This window comes from Crocodylus siamensis, chromosome 3 (assembly GCF_052110815.1).
Source record: "Crocodylus siamensis isolate JL-2025a chromosome 3, ASM5211081v1, whole genome shotgun sequence".
NCBI lineage: Eukaryota > Metazoa > Chordata > Crocodylia > Crocodylidae > Crocodylus > Crocodylus siamensis.
In genome coordinates, this window is record NC_143397.1 from 173,587,799 (window position 1) to 173,615,401 (window position 27,603).

Below are 27,603 nucleotides of genomic sequence, written 5' to 3' on the forward strand. Positions count from 1 at the left end.
TCACTCTGCATGATTTCACTGACATACTTTTTTCCAAATACAATGATATTTCAGTGACAACTTTAGATGGTGAGACAGCCATCAGTACTGGGGTTGAAAATTGCAGTGACTAGCAGGTGACTAGCCAGGGATTGCTGGTTACAGGGATGGTTGCTCCTGAGATTCTTAAGAACCTAGCAGTTGTTGTACCTGATCATACCAGTGTTGTGAAAACCCTCAGATGTATGTTATTGAGAGGTGTTCACTAGCAGTGAAGTTCCTTCCTAGCCCCCAAGAGTGAATAGTTTATGTAAATTGATTGTTTTTAAACACTACTGAGATGGGATTTGAAGCATACAAGCAAAATGGGGGGGGGGCGTTGAGTTGTTGTTGGGTTTTTTGGTTTTGTTTTGGGGTTTTTTTGACTGAAAGGAGTAGAACAGCCAGAGTCTAAGCCTAAAATCCAAAGGAGCTTTACCTGCTATATAAATCTCTGCTTTGTTGTTGTTGTTGCTTTTTTTAAGGTCCGGAAGTTCAACGGGACAAACCTATGACGGGGGAACAAATTGAGTCATTTGCTAACAAGCTGGGAGAGCAGTGGAAGGTGCTTGCTCCGTACCTGGAAATGAAGGACCGTGATATAAGACAGATTGAGTCAGACAGCGAGGATGTGAAGATGAGAGCAAAGCAACTGCTGGTTGCCTGGCAGGATCAAGAGGGGGCACATGCCATACCCGAGAACCTGATCACAGCACTGAACAAAGCTGGATTAAATGACCTTGCTGAAAGCCTAACAAATGATACTGAAAACAATAGTTAACTTCTCAGAGCAAAAAAATTTTGTTGAAATAATTGTGACTATTGTTGCTACGGGAGATTCAATAGGTCTCTTCTGTTTAGTAAACAATAAAACCTTTTTATAACATTGTTTAGTTGCATAGAATTTCTGAGAAATGAAGGCTTCATTAAGAATGCTGAACCAAAAATAGTAAATCCCAGGTCTGCCTTACATTATGGAAATGGGAAAGAGCTTTTTTGATGCCTGTGGTAGACTGCTATCTTGGTACCTTCAGATGGGCCACAGAGAGACCCAGGGCTTGTGTATACTTGTATACAACTTTTGTGTGGCTTTTTGGGATAAAATTGGCACTACTGACTTGACTCCCATCTCCCCATAGAAGAATGAGGTAGGAGTAAGAGACATACTGTGTGGGTTAAAGGTGGAAAACGTAAATGGATAAAAGGAACTGAGACTTGAGCACAGAAATCTCACTGAGGCCATGAACCTAACTTGCAATTCAGAACAGGCCTGGGCATTTTTGTGGCTAACAAGAATGGCCAGTACAGGATGCATTATTTTATTTTTTTAAACCTGCCTACTTCAAGCCCTGACATTAAGGGTTAGGTCGAAGCTATCATGGGGGATGGAGGATTATCATGTTCGCCAAGGAGGGCATAGCATATTGCAGGGGTGGGTGTTTTTCGGAAGGTTTTTTTGTAGCATCTGCTGCAGACTGCTGTCCGGTGGGATATTTGGACTGGGTCTGATCCAGTGTGGCAATTCCAGCATCTTTATCAGTTATGTGAAATATTTGGTCTTGGATAAAAAAATTAAGGAAGCAGGATGTGGTTTACTTTAAGAATGAAGCTGGAGCTCTGTGACAGAGCTCTTCTGATAGGAGACTGCACTTTAGAAGTAGGATGTTATGGGACTTGAGGTAGTATCCTTCCATCTCAGGGGAATTGCAGTCCTTGTTGCGTAAGTCTGGATTTCTTCATTCTAGGCTTAATACAGTGCAGGAAATACAAATACCCTTTTTCTCTTTTTTTATTTGCCAGATTATCCTTGTTCTGGATCCCTAAAGGGAAGTTGTCAGTGACTAGAACATGATGTTAGTTCCCTTGGACACTGTTTCCTTGTCCATGAGAACTCAGGACTAGGCAAACACTATTGAAGGTAGATAGAATTAGTTGAGTATGAGAGGTTCCCGGAAATGCTTTTTGTTTCCAGCTTCCATGTTAATGGTGAAATGTGTCTCTGGCCCATTGTAAGTATCGCAGAAAAGACCCTTTCAGATAGAAGTAATCCTTGCAGAGTTGTTCATTTGGATCAGTTTTGCTGAGTAAACTCTACTTGATAACCTGATAATGAGCATTATGCTCTGACATAGTACCTTCTCCTGAAGTTTTCTGACAAGTTTTCAAAGCATCATCTTAAAACTGTTGTATTACTATAAAAAAACCCTCACCTGAGTCATCCCTCCTAAGTAAGAGAAGTAAAGTAGGAAGCGTAAGGGGTAAGGAAGACAAACGGAGTACAAATGTCATTGAGAGGACTGTCCTCCTCTGCTGGAGTTTCTTTTCTAATCTTCCAAATAATCCTCATGGTAGTGTATTTTTATGGACAGCCTCTTGAGGGAGAAAGTGTTGATGTTTATAATCAGTTTAAAGGCCTGAGGACTGCTGCCTAGAAACACTTAATTTTTCCATGAGTACAAAATCTGTTTTGCTGTAGAAATCAGTTGTTGCAGGAAACATTTCTCAACAGCAAACTGGAGCAAAGCCACCCAGAATTCTTGCAAAATTCTGTGGAAACATGACTTGTACATACTTCCCTGCCTCCGCAAGAAGCAGAAAAGGAGGTGCTCTGCTTTGTAACAGTAAGGAGACTGGAATCACTGGGCAACTATGATACAGAAAGAAGAGGCCTCTTCTCCATCCCCAGCAGCACTGGAGGGAATGGACAGAAGAGAGAGCACCTAAGGTAGAAGTAAGACTCCACTGCCTAAAAATGGTTTTATTTGTTTTATTCCTCCTGCTGCTGAGCACTTCCTTGCACAGCAAGCCCCTCCCTCACCTTCTAGTCCTTACACCCTTCAAGGAAACTGCCAAATGCTCCAGCTGTTCTCATGGTATCATCTATTCTAAGAAACTTCTAGGCATAGTATCCAGCATAGTACCTGACACTGTCAGTTGAGGATGCCTCCTAAAGGAAGTTGTAGTTTCTCTGACTAGCATGAAATCCTTAAAATCTTAGCAGGGGCCAGTCCTGTTCTCATCTGGTTTTAGGGCAGCTCTGTGACCCCAGTTGGACTGTAGGAAGGAAGCAGTGTCGGCTCTATTTAGAAATCACTTGTAGCCCAGTAATTTTGGGGTCTCACTCACAATTTGTGAAGGTGAGGAGCAAGCCTTGGCAGAGTACAGGATTGTAGATTTGGAACCAGGAATGTTAATATTCTGTGGACTGACTTCTGTGCACACCAAAGCTTCTTCAGAGCAAGACTTTATCTGCTAAATGTGGCTGTACTGCATTTTGGAATAAATGGTAGAAATGTGTGCTTGACCACTGTGACTAACCACTCTAATGCCTGGCACTCCAGCATCAAAAACAGAACTCAGTATTTGTTCCAAACATTCCTTGTATAAATTGCTGATGCCATGCAATTACCCTTTGAAGTGTCTGCTCATCACTGTACAACAGTCTAATTCCTCAAACCAAGTGGGAGAGGTCTGTTTTGTGGACCTGGAGCCTATGAACACCAAGACTCATTGCTGGCTTATTAGAGGCTTGAAACGGATCTGCAGCACAAAACTTATCTTGCTTTATAGAGCCGTTCTAGGAAATTACATTTTAAGCACAGTAACGTTGCTAAATCAAGTCTTCAGATTAAGGAAATACTAGAATTAATTTTATCTATGCATTATCATTTCTGTCTTACCTGTAAAGGACTGTGATCAGGTTAAGGACTATTTTTCCTTGGGCAGAGTGCCTAAGGAGTTCACTTATATCATGTCTGAATATGTTGGCTGTAGGCTTATGCTTCATTTACTCAAGTTGGAAAGGTAGATGTAGCTTAGCAGTCTGAAGGAAGAGCATAGATGGTTATTAGCCAAATGTTAGAGAACTTTAATTCATGTGCAGCTGTATCAGACTTGGGAATACTAGGTGAGTCATTTTAAAATCAGTTTTCATAGGTGGTTACTAATTTCATTCTTTCTGAATGCCCAACTTACATAAGTGCTCAGCATTTTCAGTTGAAGCTGGGGGAGTGAGAGATTCAAACCCTGCTGGATAGCTTGATTGAAAGAGCCATCTTTTGTTGCTGAAATGTACTTATTGATGGCTTTTAGGTCAGTCCCCTGAGGCCCTAGTTCCATATCAGTGGAGGACTTGAAGTGTGATGTAAGACTGGGTATTGAGGGAAGATACCTGTGCAACTGCAGCATGACTCAGATTGTGCACTAAAGGAAAAGGGGTCCTGTATAAGTAGTCTTTACAAGAATTACAGATGCAGAGCCAGAATAAAGGTTGTACTTCCTGTCTGGAGTGGCTGAGTCCATAGATTACACTTAGGCATGTGGCTTTGAGTCAAGGATAGTTTCTACCCAGTGTTGAAGCACTTAAAACTGGGTAGATTTGCACCTTATAAGATGCACATGCTTTCATAAGCAGTAGCTTGCTTCGGCTGATGTTGAGAAATATCTGACAGACTAAATCAAAAGTGCAATAGCTTTAAGGTGCAAATCTACCCTACCTCCTGCTTGACTTCAGACCAACATGGACTATCGCCCTCTGAAGGGTCTTAAGCCATAAGCACATTTCCTCTACTAAGATATATGTAGTTAGACTCTTGGCTTACTGCTTTTGGGCACACCTGTGATGTAATGTTTACAAAGCATTGTATTAAGACTTGCACTTTGCTTTTTCCTACTATTGTATAGCAACGTAAAAGGGGAAGTGTGCTTCTAAACTACCCTAAAGCTTTAAAAAAAATAAATCACAAATTACCAGATTTCTTTGGTCATGTGTTGTAAGGAACCCAGCAGAACTTAAGATCCTTGGTACAGGAAAATTCTAGTAGTTAAGGACAGCTAAATCTAACATACTTTACAACAGGTCTACATGTGGACTCACTGCTGTTTCTAAGCCTGAAGTACTAGACCCCTGCTCTCCCCAACCCAAATTATGAATGGAAACAAGATATTTCTGTATTGATGCAGCTTCCTTGTACTGACTGGGTAGGCAGGCTTTTTAAGAAAACCTTCTGATAAAACAGTTCTTCAGATATAATGGCACCTTAATTCAGACGCTTAATGCTGTCTGGATCCAAGAGCAAAGCATAGTAGTTAGTATTCCTACTGGTTACAGGATCAATTAAACAAGTTGCAATAGGAACAGTGTCCATGGATGGCCTCAAGTAAATGGCAACCTCCCAACAGGCAAGAGGCATCATAGATCTGAAAAATATACTTGTTTCCATGTTGATGTCCATAATTGTAAGGATTACTTTAAGCAAATTGTATTGTTGGGTACAGAAGGAACACTACTCTCGTCAGGGAACATTAGAGCTATTATCATAAGTAAGAGGCATCAGTGCCTGCTCTACAAAAACAGAGACTATGCATGGGAATGTAAATGTTAAATACATAAAAGGCATCTTTGTTATTGATCACAATTTATTTTAAAGTCATGAAATGCCAGCAACAGAACAGACTGAGTCAGCAGGTCAGGCTGGACAAATACTTGATTGTAGCCATGGTTGTTGGCTGTGGGCAGCAGCACTGAGTTACATAACGAGGCAACAATATCTCTTCTACCTTCCTGGCAAAAGTCAGGCAAGATAAAGGATGGACAGCTATTGAACTGTGGTATAAACCATGCAAGAGCAACAAATGATGTAAGAATAGGTGTGTAATAAATATCTGGTTGATGAAATTAGAGGGGATGGAGAAGGGACAGGAGGAGGTGCATTTAGAGCCACCATTTTAGATGTTTTTTGTTTTTTAAAGAAAATATCTTTCTGCAAGACATCAAAATTGTTTAAGTGTTGTTGCCAACACAGTGGCAGCACAGTCCAGCAATGACTAATTGTTTTTTGGTACACAAATTGGTTTAAAATAATTTCCCTCTTCACGTAAGAATGGTTTGAACAAAAGTACATCTCCATTGTTAAAGCGCTGGGGTTAAAGAAATCATCAGTAATCATTTATTTCACACCTAGGCAGAAATGACAAAAAACAAAGACTACTGTTCAGCTTCATCTTCTATTACTTCAATTCTGCGAGGCCCGTAGAGTAGAACATAAGCTATATGCCAGTCTCCACCCCCAGATAACCTCAGAATGTCTTCAGGTGTGACAATGCTGACTTTGTCATCATCAAACTTGATCCATTCATCTACAGAAAAACAAGAGAGAGACTTGTAATTCTTGATGACTAAGAACTGAGTGGGTTTTGAATGCTTAGTATCCTTTAAAAGAAAAGGATGTCATTGCAAGGCTCAGTCTACAAACATACAGGAGTTAACAAGTACAGTTAGGCAAGTTCTTTTCCAAAGTTCTTAGTACCTTGTTTCCTTTTAACCCAGGATACATAGTGACCAGAGGAACTAGATCTTCCCTGATGTGTTAGTACTGCTTGCAGGTCGTAATAACCACAGTTGTTGGAACCAATATCTGGGGAGAGAAAAAAATCACCACCCTGATTAACAAACAATAGAGACCACAAACTCCATGGGAAAACAACCAGAATATAGTTTTATAGTTGCCATGACTGCCTACTAGATGTAAAGCTCTCGTGGATCATATATTTTGGTTTGAATAAACAAGTTGGTTTTACTCCTTTCTGTCAAGAGGTAGATTTTGCTGATCTGGTACAAGCTGTCTAGCGAATACACTAACACTCCAAATTGCAGTTCTCCAGGTTACAACACAGTTTCACAATTGCAAAACAACATTTTGCATAAATAAAGTTCAAGAATAGCTGATTTTGCATCTTTAACTCAATCACCACTCAAGCTTTTCAACATTTATCCCACTTGTGACAGAACTGGAATTCATATGCAGGGACATCCCTGGCAGGGTGCAAACTGGGGCAACCACCCTGGGCCCCATGGAGCCAGGAGGAACAGCTACAGTGATTCTGTGCTGTCGTCGGCTTCACATCCAGCCACTGGGCCCAAGTTTTAATACAAATTTACAGTAAGAACAGATATTCTTAATGTCCCAGGGTTATAAACAAAATTGTGTAGAAGACAAGAGCCATAATTCATGTGCAAAGACAGCTTTGAATAATTTCAGTACTGGTACAGGCAACCCCCGTTTAGCGCTGTTTTGCTATAACGCTCATTTTAAATTGATACCCGATCTCAATTATTGCTCAGTGAGTTTCGTTATAATGCTCGAAGTCACCATCTTGGGTCATTAAAAACCATTGCAGTCGCCATCTTGGGTTGTCAAATACTTTTGGTTTTGCTTAACCCTCGGTTTTTCAGGACCCAATTAAGAGTGTTAAGTGGGGGTTGCCTGCACCACAGCACAATCCCCTGCCAAGAGAGACTTGCTTTTCATAAGATGTTAATGGGTACAAACTGTAGTTCCAATGTCAAGGTTTTGCCTTTTGCTCTACAGCTTGACAGATATATCAGAGAAAGGGAAAGGATGTTCTACACAACTGCAGAACTTGCCTGTGATGCACAGCACCACCTGAAATGGAACATGAGGGAAGACTCACGAATGCATACCACACTTCTCTTCTGAGGCTCTGCACTGTGATCATCATGCATCTGTCCAGCTGGTGTCCTTTGGGAGAAGTCAGCACTTCTCTCTTTTCATGACAAACCAGTTATTGAACCCCAGGCTGTAACTGGCAGCCTGGAGGCAGCCTCCAAGGGGTTAAACTGAAGCTCCTAATCCAGACGTTGCTCCCAGGCCCCAACATTCCAGATGCTGCCATTGCTGGGGTTTCCTGGGCAGGGTACAGTATAGGGTGTGCCCACTGCCTGGTGTAGCCTGGTCCCCCAGCCACTCAGAAGTTGGACATCCCTGCTCTCTAACCCCCTGTCTGGGCTACTCCATTATTTGTGCAGTGTCAAACACCACCTCCAAAATAAACACAGTAAGAGAGCAGCAGTGGAGCTGAACACAGTAATGAAGCTTCCTTAGAATTCCACTCTCCTCTGACCAGGAGAGGTTAAAAAAAAACCTCTATCTTTCAAGTGTCTGGTGCATAAAGGGGCACCATACACTTTGCCTGTGGAAGATTATGAGGCTGCTGTTATTAAACAACTTTAATTAATGAGATAATACCTATGTGGAAGCCACTGAGCTTTCTACTTCCTAATATCTTAGCAGGGTTTCTGAAGATTCATTTCAAAATCATGAAAAAATAAGTTTTCCAATTGGGAAAGTCGTTATAAACTTAATTAAACATGGGCGATTTTTTTAGATTTTAAAATTTAAATGCAGGTTTTAAATCAATAGACCTCTCAGTATTTATTCACTTACCATCAGGAAAGGAAAATGGTTCGTATTTAACTTCTTTCTGTACCCCATCACCTTTGCTAGACTGGAAAACAGAGTAAGTGATATTTTACAGATTATTTTTAAAGACACTTTAATATAGCTGTAACAAAAACGGTGTCATCTTTTTCCAACAGATTTCATATGCCTTTATCTTTCTTTGGGTGTCCAAATACAAGGTAGTCCTATTAAGACGTCTCTAACTGGACAACCAAAATTGATGCAAAACTAAATCGCTAGTCCCTTTGGAGAGAGTAAATACAAACACAGACAAATGTCTGCTCCGGACTGAACTGTACCACTTGCTCAATGGACAGATGAGCAGCCAAAAATGAACTAGCGGGTTGGAATACCAAAAAGATTCTGCAACAGGAAGTTTTAGTCTCAGGAAAGCAGAGAGAGACTAGGTGGGGAAGAGGTGGAAGGTATTCTAAACGCCAATAAATTATTGATAGTATCAATTTGTTTTCTATCCATCCCCCCACCCCACTCCTTCCCCCTGCCAACAATCAAAAGGAAGTACAATCTTTTGTTAAATACCTAAATGAAATCTGATAAGGAATCTAAGGATAAACAAACAACTTCAGTACTATCTAAACATAACAGCATAACTTTGTGGAACTATTTAAGAATATAGACCGGCATAGCAGATAAAGCTGCTTATAGAAATAACCTGTCTTATAACACAAGCAAAAACATGTAGATCTATAGCTATAACTTTTTAAAAATATGTGGACTTTTGGATCAATACATGTCACTTCAATTCAATACCATACACCTAACAGTCCTGTAAAGCTAGTGAGCTGACAGTCACCTGATAGTAAAATTACCAATATTTGACAAAAATATTTTCATGTATAATGAGAATGTTCTCACTAGTCTCCACTCCCACTTCCTGCACCATATTTTAAATAAGTGGGAACTTTTTTTAGCAGGCATGTCACAAGCTAACCTGGAAGTGCCACTCTGACCCCCTTCTCCTGCCCAGTCTATTGCTGTGCTGCATGTCCCCTCACCAGTCTGCCAGGTGCTAATTGTGGTAGACAACTACGCAAATAGCATCTCTCTCAAGTAAAGTTTCTAACTTATGTCTATTAGAATTTCTTGGAAAACTAGAACAAAATAAATTGTTCTCAGGTAAAATCAAGGTTGCCAAATAGAAGACAACATTTCTTCTTTTAAGGCAATCATGCTGTCAGCTTAAGTATTAACAAACGCACATATGGGTACAAGTGACATTTTTCATGTTCCATTTTCATTAGTTAGTAAAAAAAACACAAAACATTTTAAAGAGAGTCATTATTTGTCAGAACAGTCCTTCTACAGCTTTTGCAATCTATGCAGTCTGCCTTTTCAGTGAGATTGTGGCACTGCAAATGTCAATTTGAGTGAACAGATTCTGGTGACTTTCACAGTCCCTGCCACACAACTTGCAGTGCTTTGAGCCTGGGGCAGCATTGCAAAGTATTCAGGCAAGATTCCCTTGAAGCACTAATCTGGAATCAGTGAAAAATCTGTCAAATGAGGTATTTCAAAACAAAACATTTCAGGCTTAATGATCAACTCTCCCAGAAATAGCCTCATTTATATGGATGACTTCTCAAATCTGAGTTGACATGAAGGACATTAAAGTGCACTGGTATGACAATGCTGACCTGCTGTTCATGACAATTGATTTTTAAAGCCAAAGAACATTATTTCAATATGCTTAAGCCAGTGATTCTCAACAAGTGTGCTACAAGCTTCTTTTAAGGGTGCAATGGGTGCTGTACAACATTAGCACTGTTAGGTGTGCAAGCATCTACACACAATTCAAAAGATAAACCCAGACGTTTAAAAAAAATACTGACCTGCTGTGATTTTTCTGAGTAGTTTGCAATAGAAGAATTGCTCTGTTGTAGTCAAAAACTAAGTGAAAGCTATGAGCTAGCATTTTCTGAGGGGTCCCTTGGGTCTATAAAAGGTTGAGAACCACTACCTGAAGGATATCAGCTTAGCAAACTGATGATCATTTTACTCATGCTATCACTTAAGTATATTCATCTGAACAATAAACAATTCAGGCTAGAACCTAGAAACTAAGATAAGGTGAAGATCTTTCAGCACACTGTTTATGCAAAATTTCATCAAGTCAAAATCCATCTAGTCATAATTTATTAAGAAGGATGAAATGAAAATATTTAATGGGTCAATATGCAGGGTTGTAAATAAGCAGTTTACTTATATCAGCTCTTATTAATGGCCTGTCATTCTACTTTCACGAATTTGTATGAAATCAAAGTATCAAAATATCTGGAATAATACATAAAGCTAAAAAACTATGAAACTGTCACGTAACCTACATTCTTTGGCTGTTGATTTACTTTTTTGTCTTCTAGGTCCTTGAATTTTGACCGATATGGGACCATTTTTTCTTGAAGTTCTGGTGTACAAAGTTCATACACATCCAACATAAGAGGAAATTTAACATCCTAGGAACAAGAAAAGAAAAATCAGGCTATTTACTTAACCTAATATTCTCCGTGTATTTTTTTTTGTAGAAAGGCAAATCTGTGCAACTTTAAAATGCAAGTAAGTCATATGTTGATGCATTTGAAACAAATTAAGACCTCTAGGACAGGTTACAGAAATACAAGCAACTGACTGATTAGTTCTCTGCTAAAGGACCACAAATATTTTGTGAATAGTGTCTCTAAAACAGAATAATCTATAAGCTACAATAATTATATTAACTAAATACAAATACATTGATGGAAGAGCCTTTCCCATGTGATTGGTCTTTTTAAACCTGTACCTAAGCAGAAAACTATGTCTATTTTAGTGAGTTGTCAACTGGAAACTTATGCCCACCTATTGCTACTCCTATTGCTTATATATATTTGTAGCATACTGTGGCTGAATTAAATATTATGTTGCAACCTAGTTGTGGCAGAAATAAAGAATAAAAACTTGTATAACCACCTTATGGAAACATGAAGTGTCTAATATGGTGATTCTCCACCAGGGTACTGTAGCACCCTGGGGTGCCCTGATCTCCTTTTCCGTGTGCCACAGGGGTGAGTGGCCAAGCAATGTTAGCACTGTCAGGAGTGCAACATGATTAACAAGATGAACCCAGAGATTTCAAATAGGAATATATGATACGGATAACATTTAGCCCTGATGGGGTCTTCCTGAGTTCTTTGGAAAAGAAGAATTGCTGTATTATTTTTCTGTAGTCAAAAAATCAAGTGCAAGTTAGGAGCTGTTTTTTTTAATGGGGTGCCTCAAGTCTAAGAAGTTGAAGAACCAGTGATCTAATGCATCCCAAACAAGCGAAGACTTATCATTGCCCTCCACAGCCATCACTGGAGCAAGTCCATACACTCACGCCTCTTTCATTGTTTCAGACTCACCAAAAGAAGAAATACCATATATGCATTTCACAACTTATATTCAGATCTTTCTCCAGTTCTCACCAAACCTGTCTTACTGCACGTAATCTCCAGATAGGGGGGAAGACTGAAATTTCTGCTTTTTGTGGGTTATGGAAGAGGGAGAGAAAGCTAATCTAGTGCTTGGCAGACTAATATGACTCTAGGATCCTTCATATATGCAAGTCTTTAAGATTATTATACCTCAGGTCACCCTCCTTCCTCCTCCCCCAAGTTGCATTCAGTTTACACATATGCTCCTCCATTTGTTCTGCATACATTTTCACAAACATGGACCACACAAGACTGTGTGTTATATATTTAATTCCTTCCCTGATGGTCAACAAGTGATCCTGGAGGTCTGCTACCTGAACACTAGAAAGCAGAACTGCTGGTCAAACAGTCTCCCTGCAGCCATACGGCATACCCTCAGTGCACATGCCAAAGCCTGGAAATTAGACAGTACATTTGGCACAGAGCACCCCTGAGTATACACCATAAACTTCTTCACAAACTAAGGCCACTCTACCCCAACTACACAGCCTCATTCTGGGTTTTAGCATGCCCTTAAACACCAAGTGTGAAATAAGAGCCCTCTCTCCTGTCAAGACAGTTCCAAAAAGGCAAATGCGATCCCTTTAACTAGAGGTAAAAGCAGCATCAACACACTGACAATTCAAACGTTAAAGAAAACAGCATTTGATTTGGTCTTGTTTGTGATAGCATTAGTAAAGTAGGAAAACATATTTCTTTATTCAAAGATATTCTGTATTTCTGTTTTACTGTCTGCATTTAGGAACAAACTGATTTTCTTCAAGTGTTCATGAACTGGAATATGCTGATCACTAGATGCACGGAAACGTTAAAATTTGATATATTGATGAAGGCTCCTACTGACCTTAAGAACTTTGGCATTCACAGATTCTTTCTCTTTGTAAAAAAATCGAACCATCTGAATAGTCAGGTAGGCAGGCAAGCGACTGATCTTGGACTAAACAAGAAAATATTAAGAGAAATTATTATTTCAAATTTTTACAGAGAAAATAGCATCAAACTTGGCACCATCTTAGACTACAAGTTCCTCTCAGCAGGGGCTGGATATTCCAATGAGTTTGTACAGCACTTAGCTCAGTAAGGACCCACTCTGAAAGTTACGGTAAAGTAAAATCACTCTGAGGTTTAGCTTCTTCATTCCACTAGAGCAAGGGTCGGCAACCCCAGGCATACATGCCAAGCATGGCACACAAGACTATTTTGCTCAGCACGCCCTGGCCAGCCACGGCTCTGGGTAGCTGCTGTCAGCGACAGAGCCCAGGCTGCTCCCAGCAGGGCTTATAGTGTCCCAGCTGCTTGCTGGCAGCAGCCTGGGCTCCTGGCTGGTAGCAGCTACCCAGAGCTGGGGCCAGCTACAACTGGAAGGCTGCAAACAGCTGCGCCAGGCTCTGGAGCCTCGGCATCAGCTCTGTACTGGCACATGCAGTGGGGGAGGGGCTTGAGGCAGTGCAACCTCCATCTGCCCTGTTCCTGGCACAGAACTGGTGACTGGGTCCCGGAGCCCAGCACAGCTGTTTGTAGCCAGCCTGGGCTCCGGGCAGTTGGAGTAAGCAGCAAGCAGGCTGCAAAACAGTTGCACCGGGCTCCACAGCTCCAGCATCAGCTCCATGCTGGTGGTGATCGGACGCAGTGTCAGTGTTTTGGGCCATAAAGTTCTTGTCAACATGATGAAGCTAACAGGATTATAAAAATAGCAGTAGTACTACTCACAGATTTGATGTAGAGAGCATTTCTCTGCAGTGTTGGAGAGAGTTTGGTGATTTCCTCTTGAAGACGCTGTGAAAGATGTGAGGAATAATATGTGTGGACGAATTACAATACATAGAGGCAGCATAGGAAAAGACCAAGCATATGCATATAATAAATGCCCTCACTCTTCCTATGTCCATCTTCTTCCTGTTGCTATCATTTGTTCTGTTATAACATGTATTTAGAATCTAGGTTCCTCAGGATAAGGACTATATCCATGTATTTGCTCAGTACCATGCATATGCACAGTATCTTGAAAACAACCTAATTTTCTTAAGCTCTTTTCCTCTAGAAAGTGGCATGGCTATAAGCCATGTATAAGTTACACAATGTATAAGCCATGTATAAGTTACACAATGTATAAGTTATACATTGTCACATTTTGGCTATAAATAATCCAAACTTGAACATGCAAGAATTAAGTTAAAATTAATATTCTAAATATATTTCATAGAAAAGCACAGATCAGGACCCTCAACCAAGTAGCAAGATTCTCATTCTTAGATGCACCAGAAGTAGCATGGCAGCCGAAGGCTAATTAGCAAGAGCTGCTCAAGGTTTGAGGTTGACCAGTCAGTACCCACCCAGGTTCTTAAATGTTCTGAACCCACCCTTCAGTGTAAAAGCTGGCCTAAAAATCATGAAACTTAAAACATATCAGCAAAACGACAGCTGATTAACATTATTAAGAATGTTAAATGTAAGAATAAAGCAATACACGCATTAAAATTTGAGGTCAAATCCAAAACCAACTCCGTTCCCGCATTGAAACTCATGTCATCAACTACCAAAAATTAAACTTAGACTACAGAATATTCTAAGGAGGTAGCTCTTGCTTGGTTTTAAATCCAGATTGAAGTCAACCAAATTTGTACTTTAGCACTAGTTATATAACAGTGAAACAACGTTATCTGATGTCTGAATCATTGCCTACAAGCTTATAATAAGGCACGGATTGTTGAATTCAATTCTTGTTTGGTGGCTGACAATCCTTAAAGAGAAACATTTAACAAGAAAGTTCTGTTATTTACCAGAAGTGATAAGTGACAAAGCTGTCAGTCTAAGTTTTCTCTGGGACTACAGAACCCACCTGAATAGGGCCAACAAGAGGGCTGTTTAGATCTAGGAAACTTACTTTCTGGTTCCTTTTCCTGAGTTGATATAACAGGAATTCAAGCTGCTATACGTGTGACTACACTGACATCCACATCCTACAAATAATGCTAAATAGACCAGAATATCTCCAGCCCCCAAACAGAAATCTCTTCTTGTTTGTACTAGCTAGGAGAAAGGAATTACAGACTCCTTAGCTTCCAGTCTTCTACACATCTATAAAACAGAATCTGGAACAGCATTCCAAGAGACAGGCAATATCCTACTGGCACCATAACTTTATCTAAAAGGCCTTCTTCAAAGTACAAGAAAAGAGTGGCCAGAGGCCTGATTACTGGTGTTGCAACTTCTCTCCCCGAAATTGAGGGGAGGTCAGACTTTCTTTACATTTCTTGAGTTAGATGTCTGTCTAGCAAGCCTCAGTTACCCAGCCTTGCAACACCTCGTTCCCAAGCCTTCAGTTAAAGCAGACAAAAGGCTCGTGTTAGCAGCATGCAATGTGACCCAATCAGCCAGGAACTGGGTTGCCATTATCAACAATCAATCAGTTTGGGAAAAGAAGTCTTGCTTAAATCTACAATTTTTAAACACCACAAATGTCTGCATATTGCAGTGGGCCTGGCTCACCAAGCTTCCAAAAAAATCAAATCCTGACAGGCTGTTTTTAGTAAACTGACTTGATACATCTCAGAGAAAAGTATTACAGTGGTGTTCTGTCACGAAGGTAAAAAAGTCTACACACAAAAATCTTATAAAAGTAGCTTACTTTAAAAAAAACCAATCAAAGCCAGTCACTCAAACATTCGTCTGCAAAATTTAAAACAATGTTAAATTTATGATCTGTTTCATCACCTGTTTCTTATTCTTCTTAAAAGAAACTGGGCTATAGTTCAAACAGCTTGTTTTCTGGAATCTACATCTAGATAGAGAAAAATTACTTTAAAAATTATTTTTAAATGGGTTTCATTTTGATGGATTTTAAAATTTACGTAAAACCTTCCTAAACATGATCACTCATGTTCTGTCTCTCTCACAAACAAGGTTGAGTACTTCACAAAAAGTAACAGTTTTCTTAAGTACTACTCTGGACAAACAATGCAAGTGTAATGCCAGTGTCATAATCTGGGACGTGAATTTACTCTTGCATATCAGACTCAAATGTGCAGGAAAGCTTAATTTCTGCAAGAACGGAAAGTAAGCATGTAAGCCTGAAAGTCCCACCCCCTCCAACTTCATGCATTTCACATTACAGTCTGTTTCAATTTATAAAAATGGCAATATAAGAACTTGTCTAGCAGATACTACCAGAAAGGTGAAGCCAGATTAAAATCCACTAGTTTGACTGCTGAGCAGGCAAAGGAATTAAAGGTAATTCTTCCTTGTGGCTGTTAGCACATACTTCATTAGCATCCTCTTACACACTGAGAGTAGGAAAAATTCTCATACTTGGTATGCAACTTGCTGTTAGCTAACACTGATTATGACAGGGATTCTACCAGCCTGAGAAACACCCTTCCATAAGAGGATGTAAATAACAAATGGAGCCAACTATAATTCTCGTTTTGCAGTACAAAGTACTTAATTCTTAGTCCTAAAGACGCATTCAAGTATGATTTAGGTCAGGGCTGTCCAACTGGCAGAACACAGGCCATATGTAGCCCCCAAGTAGTTAATCTGTGGCCCCTGAGCTCTTGGTCTTTGTGTTACTCCCTCCATTACTCTCCTGCTGCTGCCACCAGGGTTTCTGAGCTCCCTCTAGCTTGCGCTGTATGTCCCTGTCCCTAGAGGCATGGCAGTTTTGGAGGGACTTCAAGACCCAGTAAAGCACAAGAATGCAGACATGGTACAGGGCAGAAAGGGGGTAGAGGACAGAGTGTGACACTGCAGGGTTGCGGTGAGTGGAGTGGGAAGCTGTTTTATGTAGTCTCCAGCCACTGACAAGTTGAACAGACAAGAGGACTGATGGGTAGGTAATCAGGTGCGTTTTCTCTCATCTCCATATGCTGCTCGTAACAAGGATGTCATCTCTGGAGAGACCAACCCAGTTTGAGAGCTGAAACTGAACATCACAGAGATGCTTAATGGGATCTTCTAGACTGAGCACCGAGTCCCATTGGGTAGAGTAGTTTTCTTTAATCTTCACTAATCTATAAAGGAGCTTCTGGGAACCCCATATGATTGGGCCCCTAATATAGTCCATGGGCTGTTGTGACCTATTTGTAAAACTTTTCTAAAAAGGTTATATGAATATATTATCTCAAACAGTATATAATTGGAAGTTATAATCCCTATTCCATGATGATATCTTTGAGCTTTAACGTATCTTAAATCAAACCCACCTTTATACAGATTTATTTTTTTAAAGCACCTTAAAAAAATAAAAATTCGACTAAATAAAAAAATTCTGATTTAAATGACAATCTTACTTTTTTAATTGTTGATTTTTATCCACCCTGGCTATCACACCAATCCTGAAAGCTAAGGACAATGATACTGTTCATTCAGAATGTAAATACAACAAGATATTAAAACACAACTCACCAATTTGAGTCCCGTAAAAAGATATTTAACTTCTTGATTGATAAAGCAGCTAAGCTGAAGCAGATTTTCTTTTCCTTTAGTTACATCCTCCTCTTCTGCTTCTGTACATTTCATGCTTCACAAAATTAAGGAAAACAATCGTGCACCAAGAGCTGAACCCCTACTCAATTTAAACGGCTAAGCAGAACAAGAAATCAACTATCATCATCTGAAGCTCTTAACTGAAAAATACTTTTCTATGCTCTCCTTTAAAAAAGCTTCCCCCCCTTGTGTTTTCTTAACATAACTGTGGTTTTTATATCAGGTAAAAATAATATCTGGTACACCCAATATCCCTTCTGTTACAATAGATATCTGTTTTAATTCACTTGATGCCTAGTCATAGGGTGTCTATACACATGCTCCAACACTTTCTAATTAGAATGCATCAGAGCAGACCCGACTGAGTTTCCTCTGCATTCTAATTAGAACACTCTAGCATTGCTAGTGTCATGTGTATAAGCCCCTGCAGGTTTAAAAATGACCACTGGGGCGCTTTAACTAAAACTCATCGAATGAGCTTTAGTCAAAAGCGTCCTGCAGCCACGTTTAAATACGTGGGGACTTAATACATGTGATGCAGCAGAGATCTCCAGAAATTGCTTTTAATTAAAACACCTTCCCCTACCCCCAAGCACATGTATAGGCACCTACAGTCAACAAAAAGAGCAAACTGTCACAGAGCCTTGCACATGCTTTTTTTTTTTTAAATCAGAAGTCAGAGATTGAACTATTTGGTTGGCCTATATCCAAATTCTGACTTGGAGATTATACTCTACTGATAGAGCAATATCGCAGTATGTTCTATACAGGCTAGATAAAAAGCTTCACATTTCTTCAGGCCACCCTGCAGCCTGGTATGTATTTTATGAAAATACATTCTTTATCTGAGGGACAGCCAGCATGGGTTTGTTGAGGGTAGGTCATGCTTGACCAATCTCATTTCCTTTTACCATCAGGTGACCCATCACCTGGACAAGGGGCAAGAGATTTATGTCATATATCTTGACTTCAAAAAAGCCTTCAATCTGGTATCCCATGATCACCTTTTGGTGAAAGTGGCTAACTGTGGCCTCAGGTCCACCACGATCCGCTGGCTGGGGAATTGGCTCCAGGGCTGGACCCAGAGGGTGGTGACTGACGGAAGTCAATTGTCATGGTGCCCTGTGACCAGTGGGGTCCCTCAAGACTCTGTCCTTGGACCTATTTTATTCAACCTCTTCATTAATGATGTGGACACTGGAGTCAGAAGCAGACTGGCCAAGTTTGCCGACGACACCAAACTCTGGGGTAAAGCATCCACACCTGAGGACGGGGGGTAAATCCAGGCTGACCTGGATAGGCTCAGTAAATGGGTAGACAAGAACCTGATGGTGTTTAACTCCAAAAACCACAAGGTTCTCCACCTTGGGAGGAAAAACCTGTAGCATGTCTACAGGCTTGGCAGTGCTACGCTAAATAGCACTATGGAGGAGAGGGACTTGGGGGGTCAGGATGGACCACAAAATTAACATGAGCCTTCAATGTGATGCTGCAGCTAGTAAAGCAAGCAAAACGCTGGCTTGCATCCACAGATGTTTCTCAAGCAAATCCCAGGATGTCATTCTCCCGTTGTACTTGGCCTTGGTCAGGCTGCAGCTGGAGTACTACTACGTCCACTTTTGGGCTCCACAACTCAAAAAGGATGTGGAGAAGCTTGAGAGAGTCCAGAGAACAGCCACACGCATGATCAGGTCAGGAAAACAGACCTCATGACGAGAGGCTGAGAGCCACGGGACTTTTCAGCCTGAAAAAGTGCAGGCTCAGGGGCAACCTGACGGCCACCTACAAGTTTGTAAGGGGTGCTCACCAGGTCCTGGGGGAACGTTTGTTCACCAAAGCACCCCAAGCGATTACAAGGCCAAACAGTTATAAACTCCTCCAAGACTGCTGCAGGCTGGACATAAGGAAGAACTTTACTGTTTGAGCCCCCAAGGTCTGGAATAGACTGCTGCCAGAGGTGGTTCAAGCACCTACTCTGAACACCTTCAAGAGAAACCTGGATGTTTTTCTTGCTGGGATCCTATGACCCCAGCTGACTTCCTGCCCGTGGGGCAGGGGACTGGACTCCATGATCTTCCAAGGTCCCTTCCAGCCCTAATGTCTATGAAAACTCATTATAGTATGAGACACAAAATGAGAGAGAGTAGTATTCCCTGTTCTCCAGCCCACCACCCCCGATTCTGTAACTAAATTCCCCTAGGTTCTTTCCATAGTTGCATCAAACCCTTCCTCCTTTATTACGCCTCCCAGTCACTAACTCTTTCACTTCTCTCAGCCATGCCCATATTTTTTTTGATGGATGGTATGCTTGCAACAATTCTTCCACCAAACATTTCCTTTCCTTAACCCGTAATCCATTCAGCACACACTTCACTTCCATTATTACATCCTTACTCACTTCTCCAAGTTATTCACCCTAAACCTTGGAACTTATTGCATCTTAATATTACTTATGCAATCTGTTCTCCTGATTACATATTCGGCTCCTCTCTATTTTGTGCCTCACATTATAATTAAAAGCATGACATGAAAGGAAAGGTATGGTGGCCCTCTTGCTCAAAAGAGAAAGAAATGAGCTTCAAAAACACCAGACACTACATTCTAGGATGTAATATGAAATACGCTTTCCTTATCTAAACAAGTAATCCATTCTAAATATTTTGGAGATGAAAAACCAGTAGCCTGCCTGTCCATTGTCAGCACATTCAACACATGATATAATGCTTCTGAGGCCAAACGTGACAATCATTTGAACTGCAGACCTAAAGTGCAAAAGTGGCAGTCCAGGCACTGTTCCATCATATGCCAGTCCAGCTCCCTAAATAATATTTAGTATACAAAAACTCTACTTTACAGTTGTGCAATGAACTCAGTTTCCAGTCATCTGATGGGAGTTTAACTAATGTATCATTTACTTCAAGGAGTGCTCAACTTCAAGGCTGTCGGCCAGATATGCTCCATGAAAACATGTTATCTGGCAGCTTCCAGAGTTCCCCACAGGTCTGAAAATTTGGGGGGCTATGGCATGAAGCCACAAGGAATAGTCTAATCCATGTTCAGTGTGTTGCTACGCACATCTGTGACACTTAATTCCTGATTTGCTCAAGTCATGCAGTTCCCTTCCAAACAAGATACTGCTGGTTTATCTTTAGGTTAACATTTCTTGAGGCAAATAACTTCACATGCTCCTTTCAGGAAGACAGTTCTTATATAGTTTCCCCCATTACAGCTCAGCAAAAGTGGTGTGATATGTTACTATGTACCTTCTGCAATATGAGAGGCTTTTTAGACCAAATATTTTCACCCCCACCTACTATTCTGGATTAAGTTTTTTATTCATTACCCCCTTTTAAAAGAAATCCCTTGCTACTCCTGAGGTAATCCATCACTTCGCTTTTAACATCTTGTCTTAATCTTTAGGATACGCAGTTTCAAATTCAACACTGAAGAACTGATCAATTAAACTCTTCTTTTTAGAAGCTGCTGCTGGAGCTCCTGAGTCTGTCTGCAAAACAGGTTCTGTTACATTATTTTATTTAGCACTATTTACTATTATTTAATTAGCATACAAAAATACATAATCTTTTCCAAATTGACTACAAATAAGTGCCATTCCTTTAAAAATCTTTAATATATACTCCTCCAAAAAAACCATATCTAGTTCTTATGTAATCATGGGTGTACACGGAAATTTCATCCGTTTAAATCTCCCTATGCAGAATGTGAATTAAAATAGACACTACTATTTAATTGCTGTGAAAGTAATCTGAGCAAATTAAGTTACTCTTTCTGTTGATCAAAAAAACCCAGACTTGTCATTCTTTGGTTGGGTGGAAGGTATTTTGGGGAGGGAGAGGCAGGTTGAAAGTTATGAATATTTTCTAATATTTTAAATTAGAATAAAGGCTGTTTTGTAACTGACCTTTATAAAGTCCCAAGCTACATACACAAAGCATGCTTTTTTCAAGCCTAAACTTTGGGACTTCATTTACCTATAAGAATATAAAACTCATTATTTTAACCAAGTTATATTCTCTCTCTCTTATAGCATTCTTGTTGAGAGTTTTCACTGAACCCATAAATGAGGGTTTTTCAGCAGCAACTAAAGGCATAGGTGAGTACGACCACTGAATACACTGACTCGGTACCCTCACACCACTGTAACCTTTCACACGGGAATGTGTTTAATCACTATCAAGAGTCTTTCCATAGCAGAAGACACCCCAAAAGGCAAGGCTGAGGTGTGTGGGTGACACTTCACTGAGCATTCACACCACAGGGCAGCTTCAGTTATTTGTCTAAGCACAGCCCGGAGAACTTGACAATACCCAAGTTTTGTGATATTAGTTCAAATGTCATCAGCACTGGTGTCATAATATGTACTGGAGTCATGAGCACTGTATAACCTATAGTCAAAATAAGATTACAACTACCTCCATAACAGCATCACCTTCTACTCCTTCAAGCTTTTGCTGTAGCACTCTCATCATTTGTACCCAGCATTCATTGGCATCCTACAAAGGAAACATAATAGTGAGTTTTACTAGATACCACTGGTAGGCATATAATTTGATATCCAATATCAAAAACACTCATCTTTACAATATAACATGAAATTTAGAATTTGAAAATTCATCAACTAAAAATGTCCCCATGGCCCAAAATTACTAATTTTCTTGAGCTTGCTTTCAAAACTCCTTGCAATATTGTCGAGATAATACCAAAATAAGTAACTTTTTTTTAAAAGCTACAAAATTTTGGGATTTCAACAGTTAAAACACAGAAGCACTTTTCTGTTCAACTGAACTCTCTAATTCTTTGCAACTGTATTTCTGTAACACAGGGAATTAATATGTAGTGCTTGAAAGCTGTAAGAAACAGAAAATTAACTGAGCAGTATTTACCTGTTGAAGGTACTGGCCTTGATCTCCTTTCTCTGCAAACTGTGGGAAAGCCATGTGTAAAAATTGCAGGAGAATGATGGGTGGGATACTGGAGGAAGTTTTATCCATAGAATCAAACAAATCTCTAAGAGCTTAAAAAGAAAGCAAGTGATTGTTTTTAGAAGTGAAAGATGAAAATTAGGGCAGACTGCTAATTAAACTAAACAGCAAGATAACAGCAACATTCAAATCTGAATCTGAATATCCAAAGGTAGAACACTTGGGGGTCCAATTGTAGGTGCACATATGATGCCCACTAAACAAAAAACATACTTGTGAACATTATACAAGTAAAAAGAATGGCCCAGATTTGAAAGTTTGGAGCATGATGCCTTGCCTTTGGAGGGACCAGAAGTTGGTTCCTAGTCAAAAGCGCAAAAGGAAACTTCATTAAAAACAGTAAAATACATGCTTGAGGAACAGTGTTTCCACTACTCATTTATACTTAAAATTAAAAAGGTGTTCACAAAAGATCCACTTTCCCCAACTGGAACCCACAATGATTTAAGTGTTACCATCTGCTGACAAGGCCAGAAATAAACTTGATTTTTCACAGTTTAAGTTCTCTAGGAATTCTTAAGCCTTCCTATCACTCAGGAAAACACATAAATGTATATACACGTGCAGGCAATTCAAAACTATTTGAAAAACAGTGGATGATGTTTATTAAGGGTATCAAGTGGCAATATGTGAACCCCCCCTACTGACAGCTGAATATATTAATCTTGGTCCTAAAATCCACCCATGCTACCACACTGAGTGTAAAGTACTTTAGATACATCAGTTAGTCCTCACAACAGCCCTGAAAGGTAGGCAATTTTCAGTGTTAACACCAATGCAGAGGCAGCAAAACAAAGGCATAAAGCTTCTGAATATTTGTAGCTAAAATTGCTTTTACAGGCATGGATTTTAGAGTCATAAAATATTGGCCAGTTTCTTCCTCTCCCTTTGATCCAGCATGGCAAATACTGACTTTAAAAGAGATCATTTTAACATGACAACAATTGGAAAAAACAAAAAACAAAAAAAAAACCCCACAGCTTGGTATCGTACAGGAGCTCCCAATCTGCCCAGCACCAGAGTTAACTAAGGATTTCCTTATTAGATTTCTCCGGTGCAGAGTTGTCACCTCAAAAAGAAATAAGGGACACAAAGTAGAGGCAGAAAGAGGGGGAGGGGCAGGTGTGGTTGTAGAGTAACCATTGAACTTACCACCCCAAAATACGATCAGCAGGAATACCCACAAACTGGACCTTTCCTTCCTTATTTTGTTTTGTTTGTCCTTAAATGAACTGGTAGAAATCCCAGTGTCCTGGCCCAGCATCTTAGTGGGGCAATGAAAGAGTAAAAAAAAGTGGACAAGTAGCACCCTTGTTCAAATGTATAGGGTCTAATGAGAGTTCTAGTTAGAGCTCATGGACTTACCCTTCCAGATACTTTTTTTTTTTAATGAAATGTGAACTCCCCTGGGGTATGAATTAAGAAATGCAGTGCTTTGTCAGTCTATTACTTCAATGATATTGCAAGGCCAATAAAATATATTCAAAGAAATATTAATGGGATGATAAGTTCCAGTAATACAATCACAGTCTATTAAGTGAAAACATGCTATCCAATAAAATGTTTCATGGAAGCCATTCACCTTAAAAATGGACAAAGGACTGCTCTACAACGTTCTAATTCACTTTAAAATTGTGTGTCAGGAATGAAGTGAATACCTTACTTGAAATTAGATTATGTGAAGTTTCAGGTGTACAACCTACAGTGCTCTGTGTACTTGGGAATATTTAGAAAAGCAGGGTTTGCATCCAAGATTCATCTATTCCTTAAGAGTATATAAGATGGCATATTAAAATGAATGCCTCAGACCTAGTGGATCTGGAGTTCCCAAAGCATAAACTCTAAAGAAAAATACACACATTGCAGTGTTGTAACTACAGTTCTGAACTCCAGCTGCCAAGAAATAAAGTTACAAAATACTGTAACCGAATCCACACACTAACCTGCAGTAATATACTGAGCAGATGCCATCTCTCCTGAAGCTCTCAAGGCACCAGCATATCTAAAACAAAATTGGAATACTTTGTATGAAATTAAGGTAAAACACAGATAACCTTGCCAAAAACAGCAAACTCTTTAAGTCACAAGGACAGAACGCATTCTGAAAGACACTCTAGACAGATTCACTAGCCAGGTAACTGAAATAGTCATTCTCCAATGGCATGTAGTGTCCCTTTTGTTTTGTTTTTTTTATACCCACCCTAAAATATCAGTTGGGCTATAATCACTAATCATCCAGCAGAACCTGGCAGAGGTTTGAATGCCTCTTCTTTTGTTAAAGAGCAAAAGCAAACAAACAGCATTAGAAGCTGTCTCCCATGAAAGCCTATTCCTCTCTGAATCAGTCTCTAAGGCAGGGGGGCCAAAATGGCATATCTAGTCCATGGCCGGACTCCATTTCCCAGCAGCCGTGGGTGGCAGTGGCTTCTTCTAGCTGCCACTGCTAGACCCAGCCCCGCTGCTGCGGCACCCCGGCCCATTTCCTCACCCCCACCCCACTGCCAGGGGTTGGACCCATGTGGGCAGAGCACGTGGCCAGGCGGCTGGGATAGGGCCACAGCCAGAAGTGAGACGGGCAGGTGAAGCCGAGGAGACCCCAGGATCTTGGGGCAGCAACAAGGCAGGGCTGGGGCAGAGCCACAAACCACTGCCCACATGCCCTTGTGACTGTGATGGGCACAGGTTCCAGTCAGGCAGCTGCGTGCAGAGAGCAGATCACGGCTCTGCTTTGGCCCCATGTCGTCATCTCAGACCCACATGGCTCTGGGCCAGTCTCCATGGAGACCCTGGGATCTTGGGGTGGTGACGCTGTGGGGCCAGGGCAGAACTGCAATGCACTGCCCACAGAACCAGAGGATCAAAATTAAGAACTAAGAACAAGATTTCTATTGGAAAAAAAAAAAAAAAAAAAATGAGTGCCTGTATTCACACAATTTTAAGTTTGAAGCTTAACAATTTTAAGTTTAAGTGTAGATTAGAGTAGTTGTACAACAAATTCTGTTCTGCCTGAAATTCTTACTAAGGATCCTCATTTAAGAGGATACACTACCTCACTCACTGTCAGTGCTATTAGCAAGAATGTTTTACTTCATAGTCCAAAGAAAACTCAGTTTTATTGTTTTCATACTGAACCTACCTCTTAAGGGCGTCTTTCACTTCTGGCACAGAGCGGATACACTGAACTGTAGCATTCATGTAACAAGTGTTGCCAAGGTTTGTCAAACCACATGGTAATTCCATCTGCCAAGAAGATATAAAAGGTTCTTGAACATTTAAGACATTGGTAATAATTTATTATAAATATTGTAATTCAGACAGTAGCTCACTAGAAAATAAAGTTTCTGAGATGAATGAAACTTGATTGACCGTCATGTTGCATGACACTGATAGATCTCTTACTTCAACTTCACTATTGTACAAAGTGTATTTCCAAAATCCATAATCTTGTTACCTTAATGTATTTCACACTGGCAGTTTTCCAACATATTCAGGAATGTATCATTTCATTTTTCTGCTTTGTTTTTTTTTTTTTTTTTATAACAAGTGACTGTTGAAAAGTCTGCAATAACCGAAGTTTTGATCTCAAAATACTACTGCCTTGTTAATTCTCATGTACACATTTGTAATAGCAGTGAAATAGTTTAATTAATTCCCTAATGTAATTAAATCAATGTTAAGGCTCTCAGCAGAACTGTTACGAATTTAATTTTTTTTAACAAAACTCTAATTTACAGGAAGCAGTGTGCCTTAAGAGAAATCTGAATCGCCTCCTAACCTGAGAATACCTAAGTTTTGAAATTAATTACTATTTAAAAAATGAAATCTTAAAAGCAATTGATGTAGTAACTGGACATAGTTTCAGAAACAATTAAGAATTACCGCAAAAATGTGTTTTTATTATGTAGACTTTAGATAATTGTGAGGCAGATTTCCAGAAAAAATATAAATGCATTTATATAATGTATAAATAAATTTGGATGGGTATCAAAATGCAAAATTTGGGAAGGAGGAACAGAACATTTCACTGTACAATCTGTGAAAGTATCTTAAACACACAGTACAGACATTTTAATCTTCACACACAAAATCTGATTTAAAAAAAAAGTGCATGGATTAATTTTTTTTAAAGTTTTTCCAAGACTGAATTCATAGACATTTGGGCTGGAAGGGACCCTGGAGGAGCATCGAGTCCTTGGTTCACCTTTTCTATAATTACTAGTAGCAGGGTAGATAAAAAAAATAAATCAATATTTTTTAAAAGTAAAAACACAGATTTTTAAAAATTCAAATCAACTTTTTTAACTTAATATTTTTTAATGTTTTTGTTAAAATGCTTTAAAAAATAAACCTGTATAAAGATAGTTTAAGATATGTTAAAGCTCAAAAGATATCATTATGGAATAGAGATAACAACATAATTATGTACTATAGGGATTATAACTTTTAATTATATATATTTCTAATTATATACTATGAGACAATATATTCATGTAACCTTTTTAGAAAAGTTTTATAAATAGGTCACAACAGGCCATGGACTATATTAGGGGCCTAATCTTAAATGGTTCCCAGAGGCTCTTCTACAGATTAGTAAAGATTGAAGAAAACAGCTCGACCCAATGGGATTTGGTGCTCAGGCCCCAGAAGATCCCATTAAACATCTCTGTGATGCTCAGTTTCAGTTCTCAAACTGTGGATTTCTATCTCCAGAGATAACATCCTTGCTAACAGCAATATATGGAGATAACAGATCTGATTACCTATCCATCAGCCCTCTTGTCTCCCTGCAAGTTAGCGTACAGAGTCAAGCCCTTGCCTCTCTCTAAAAGTGCAAAGTTTCAAGAAATTAAATGAATAAACAATATCAAACAACAAGAATGCACTTTTTGTAGAAAACAACGATTAAATCAAGGCTACTTGACCAGCAATCTAAATCATGAATTAACTAATGATCTACCTTGATCCGATTTAAATCAAATCTACTCTGACTAATATGCTTTAAGGGACTGGAGAGCTAGTCTGTATAGCACAAAATGTGGAGAGGTTTCCTTCAGGATCTCAAAACCACTAACGGTCGCAACTGGGGAAAATGGATAGGGGATAACGCACTCTAGATCCTTCTGGCTCAAGGTTCTCCCTCTAGCATCCACTTTTACATTCAGAGACAGGATTCTGGCCTAGATGGATGGCAATTCTTATGTTCTTAACTTGTGTCCATTATTCTTGTAGGCCACAGGAAGGCGCCGAGGTACATTTTCAGCCCTAAGTTAAAAAGCCATTATTATATTGATACACTTTGTAAAATTATTGGTCATACATGGTATAGACCAGGGGTTCTCAACCTTTTTCTGCCTGAGGACGAGCCTGGCT

At 39.7% G+C, this 27,603-nt stretch overlaps 2 protein-coding genes across 3 annotated transcripts in view; one reads left to right on the forward strand and one right to left on the reverse strand.

Moving 5' to 3' along the window:
- Positions 1-907, forward strand: part of THOC1 (THO complex subunit 1) — a 32,244-nt gene extending 31,337 nt beyond the window's left edge. The window contains exon 21 of the mRNA XM_090039770.1: positions 504-907. Within this exon, the coding sequence (XP_089895896.1) occupies positions 504-799 (296 nt within the window). The 3' untranslated portion in view covers positions 800-907. The remainder of the gene's footprint in view (positions 1-503) is intronic.
- Positions 908-5,418: 4,511 nt separating this feature from the next.
- The window catches only part of USP14 (ubiquitin specific peptidase 14), a 28,921-nt gene continuing 6,736 nt past the window's right edge, over positions 5,419-27,603 (reverse strand). The window contains exons 5-16 of one of the 2 annotated variants that reach the window (XM_090039772.1): positions 25,370-25,473; positions 24,177-24,235; positions 22,135-22,265; positions 21,661-21,744; positions 20,656-20,735; positions 17,150-17,264; positions 13,457-13,522; positions 12,591-12,683; positions 10,622-10,750; positions 8,265-8,325; positions 6,327-6,434; positions 5,419-6,156 (exon numbers count right to left, since the gene is read on the reverse strand). In XM_090039772.1, the coding sequence (XP_089895898.1) occupies positions 6,005-6,156; positions 6,327-6,434; positions 8,265-8,325; positions 10,622-10,750; positions 12,591-12,683; positions 13,457-13,522; positions 17,150-17,264; positions 20,656-20,735; positions 21,661-21,744; positions 22,135-22,265; positions 24,177-24,235; positions 25,370-25,473 (1,182 nt within the window). In that variant the 3' untranslated portion in view covers positions 5,419-6,004. The remainder of the gene's footprint in view (positions 6,157-6,326; positions 6,435-8,264; positions 8,326-10,621; positions 10,751-12,590; positions 12,684-13,456; positions 13,523-17,149; positions 17,265-20,655; positions 20,736-21,660; positions 21,745-22,134; positions 22,266-24,176; positions 24,236-25,369; positions 25,474-27,603) is intronic. The other variant, XM_090039773.1, reaches the window with a different exon arrangement.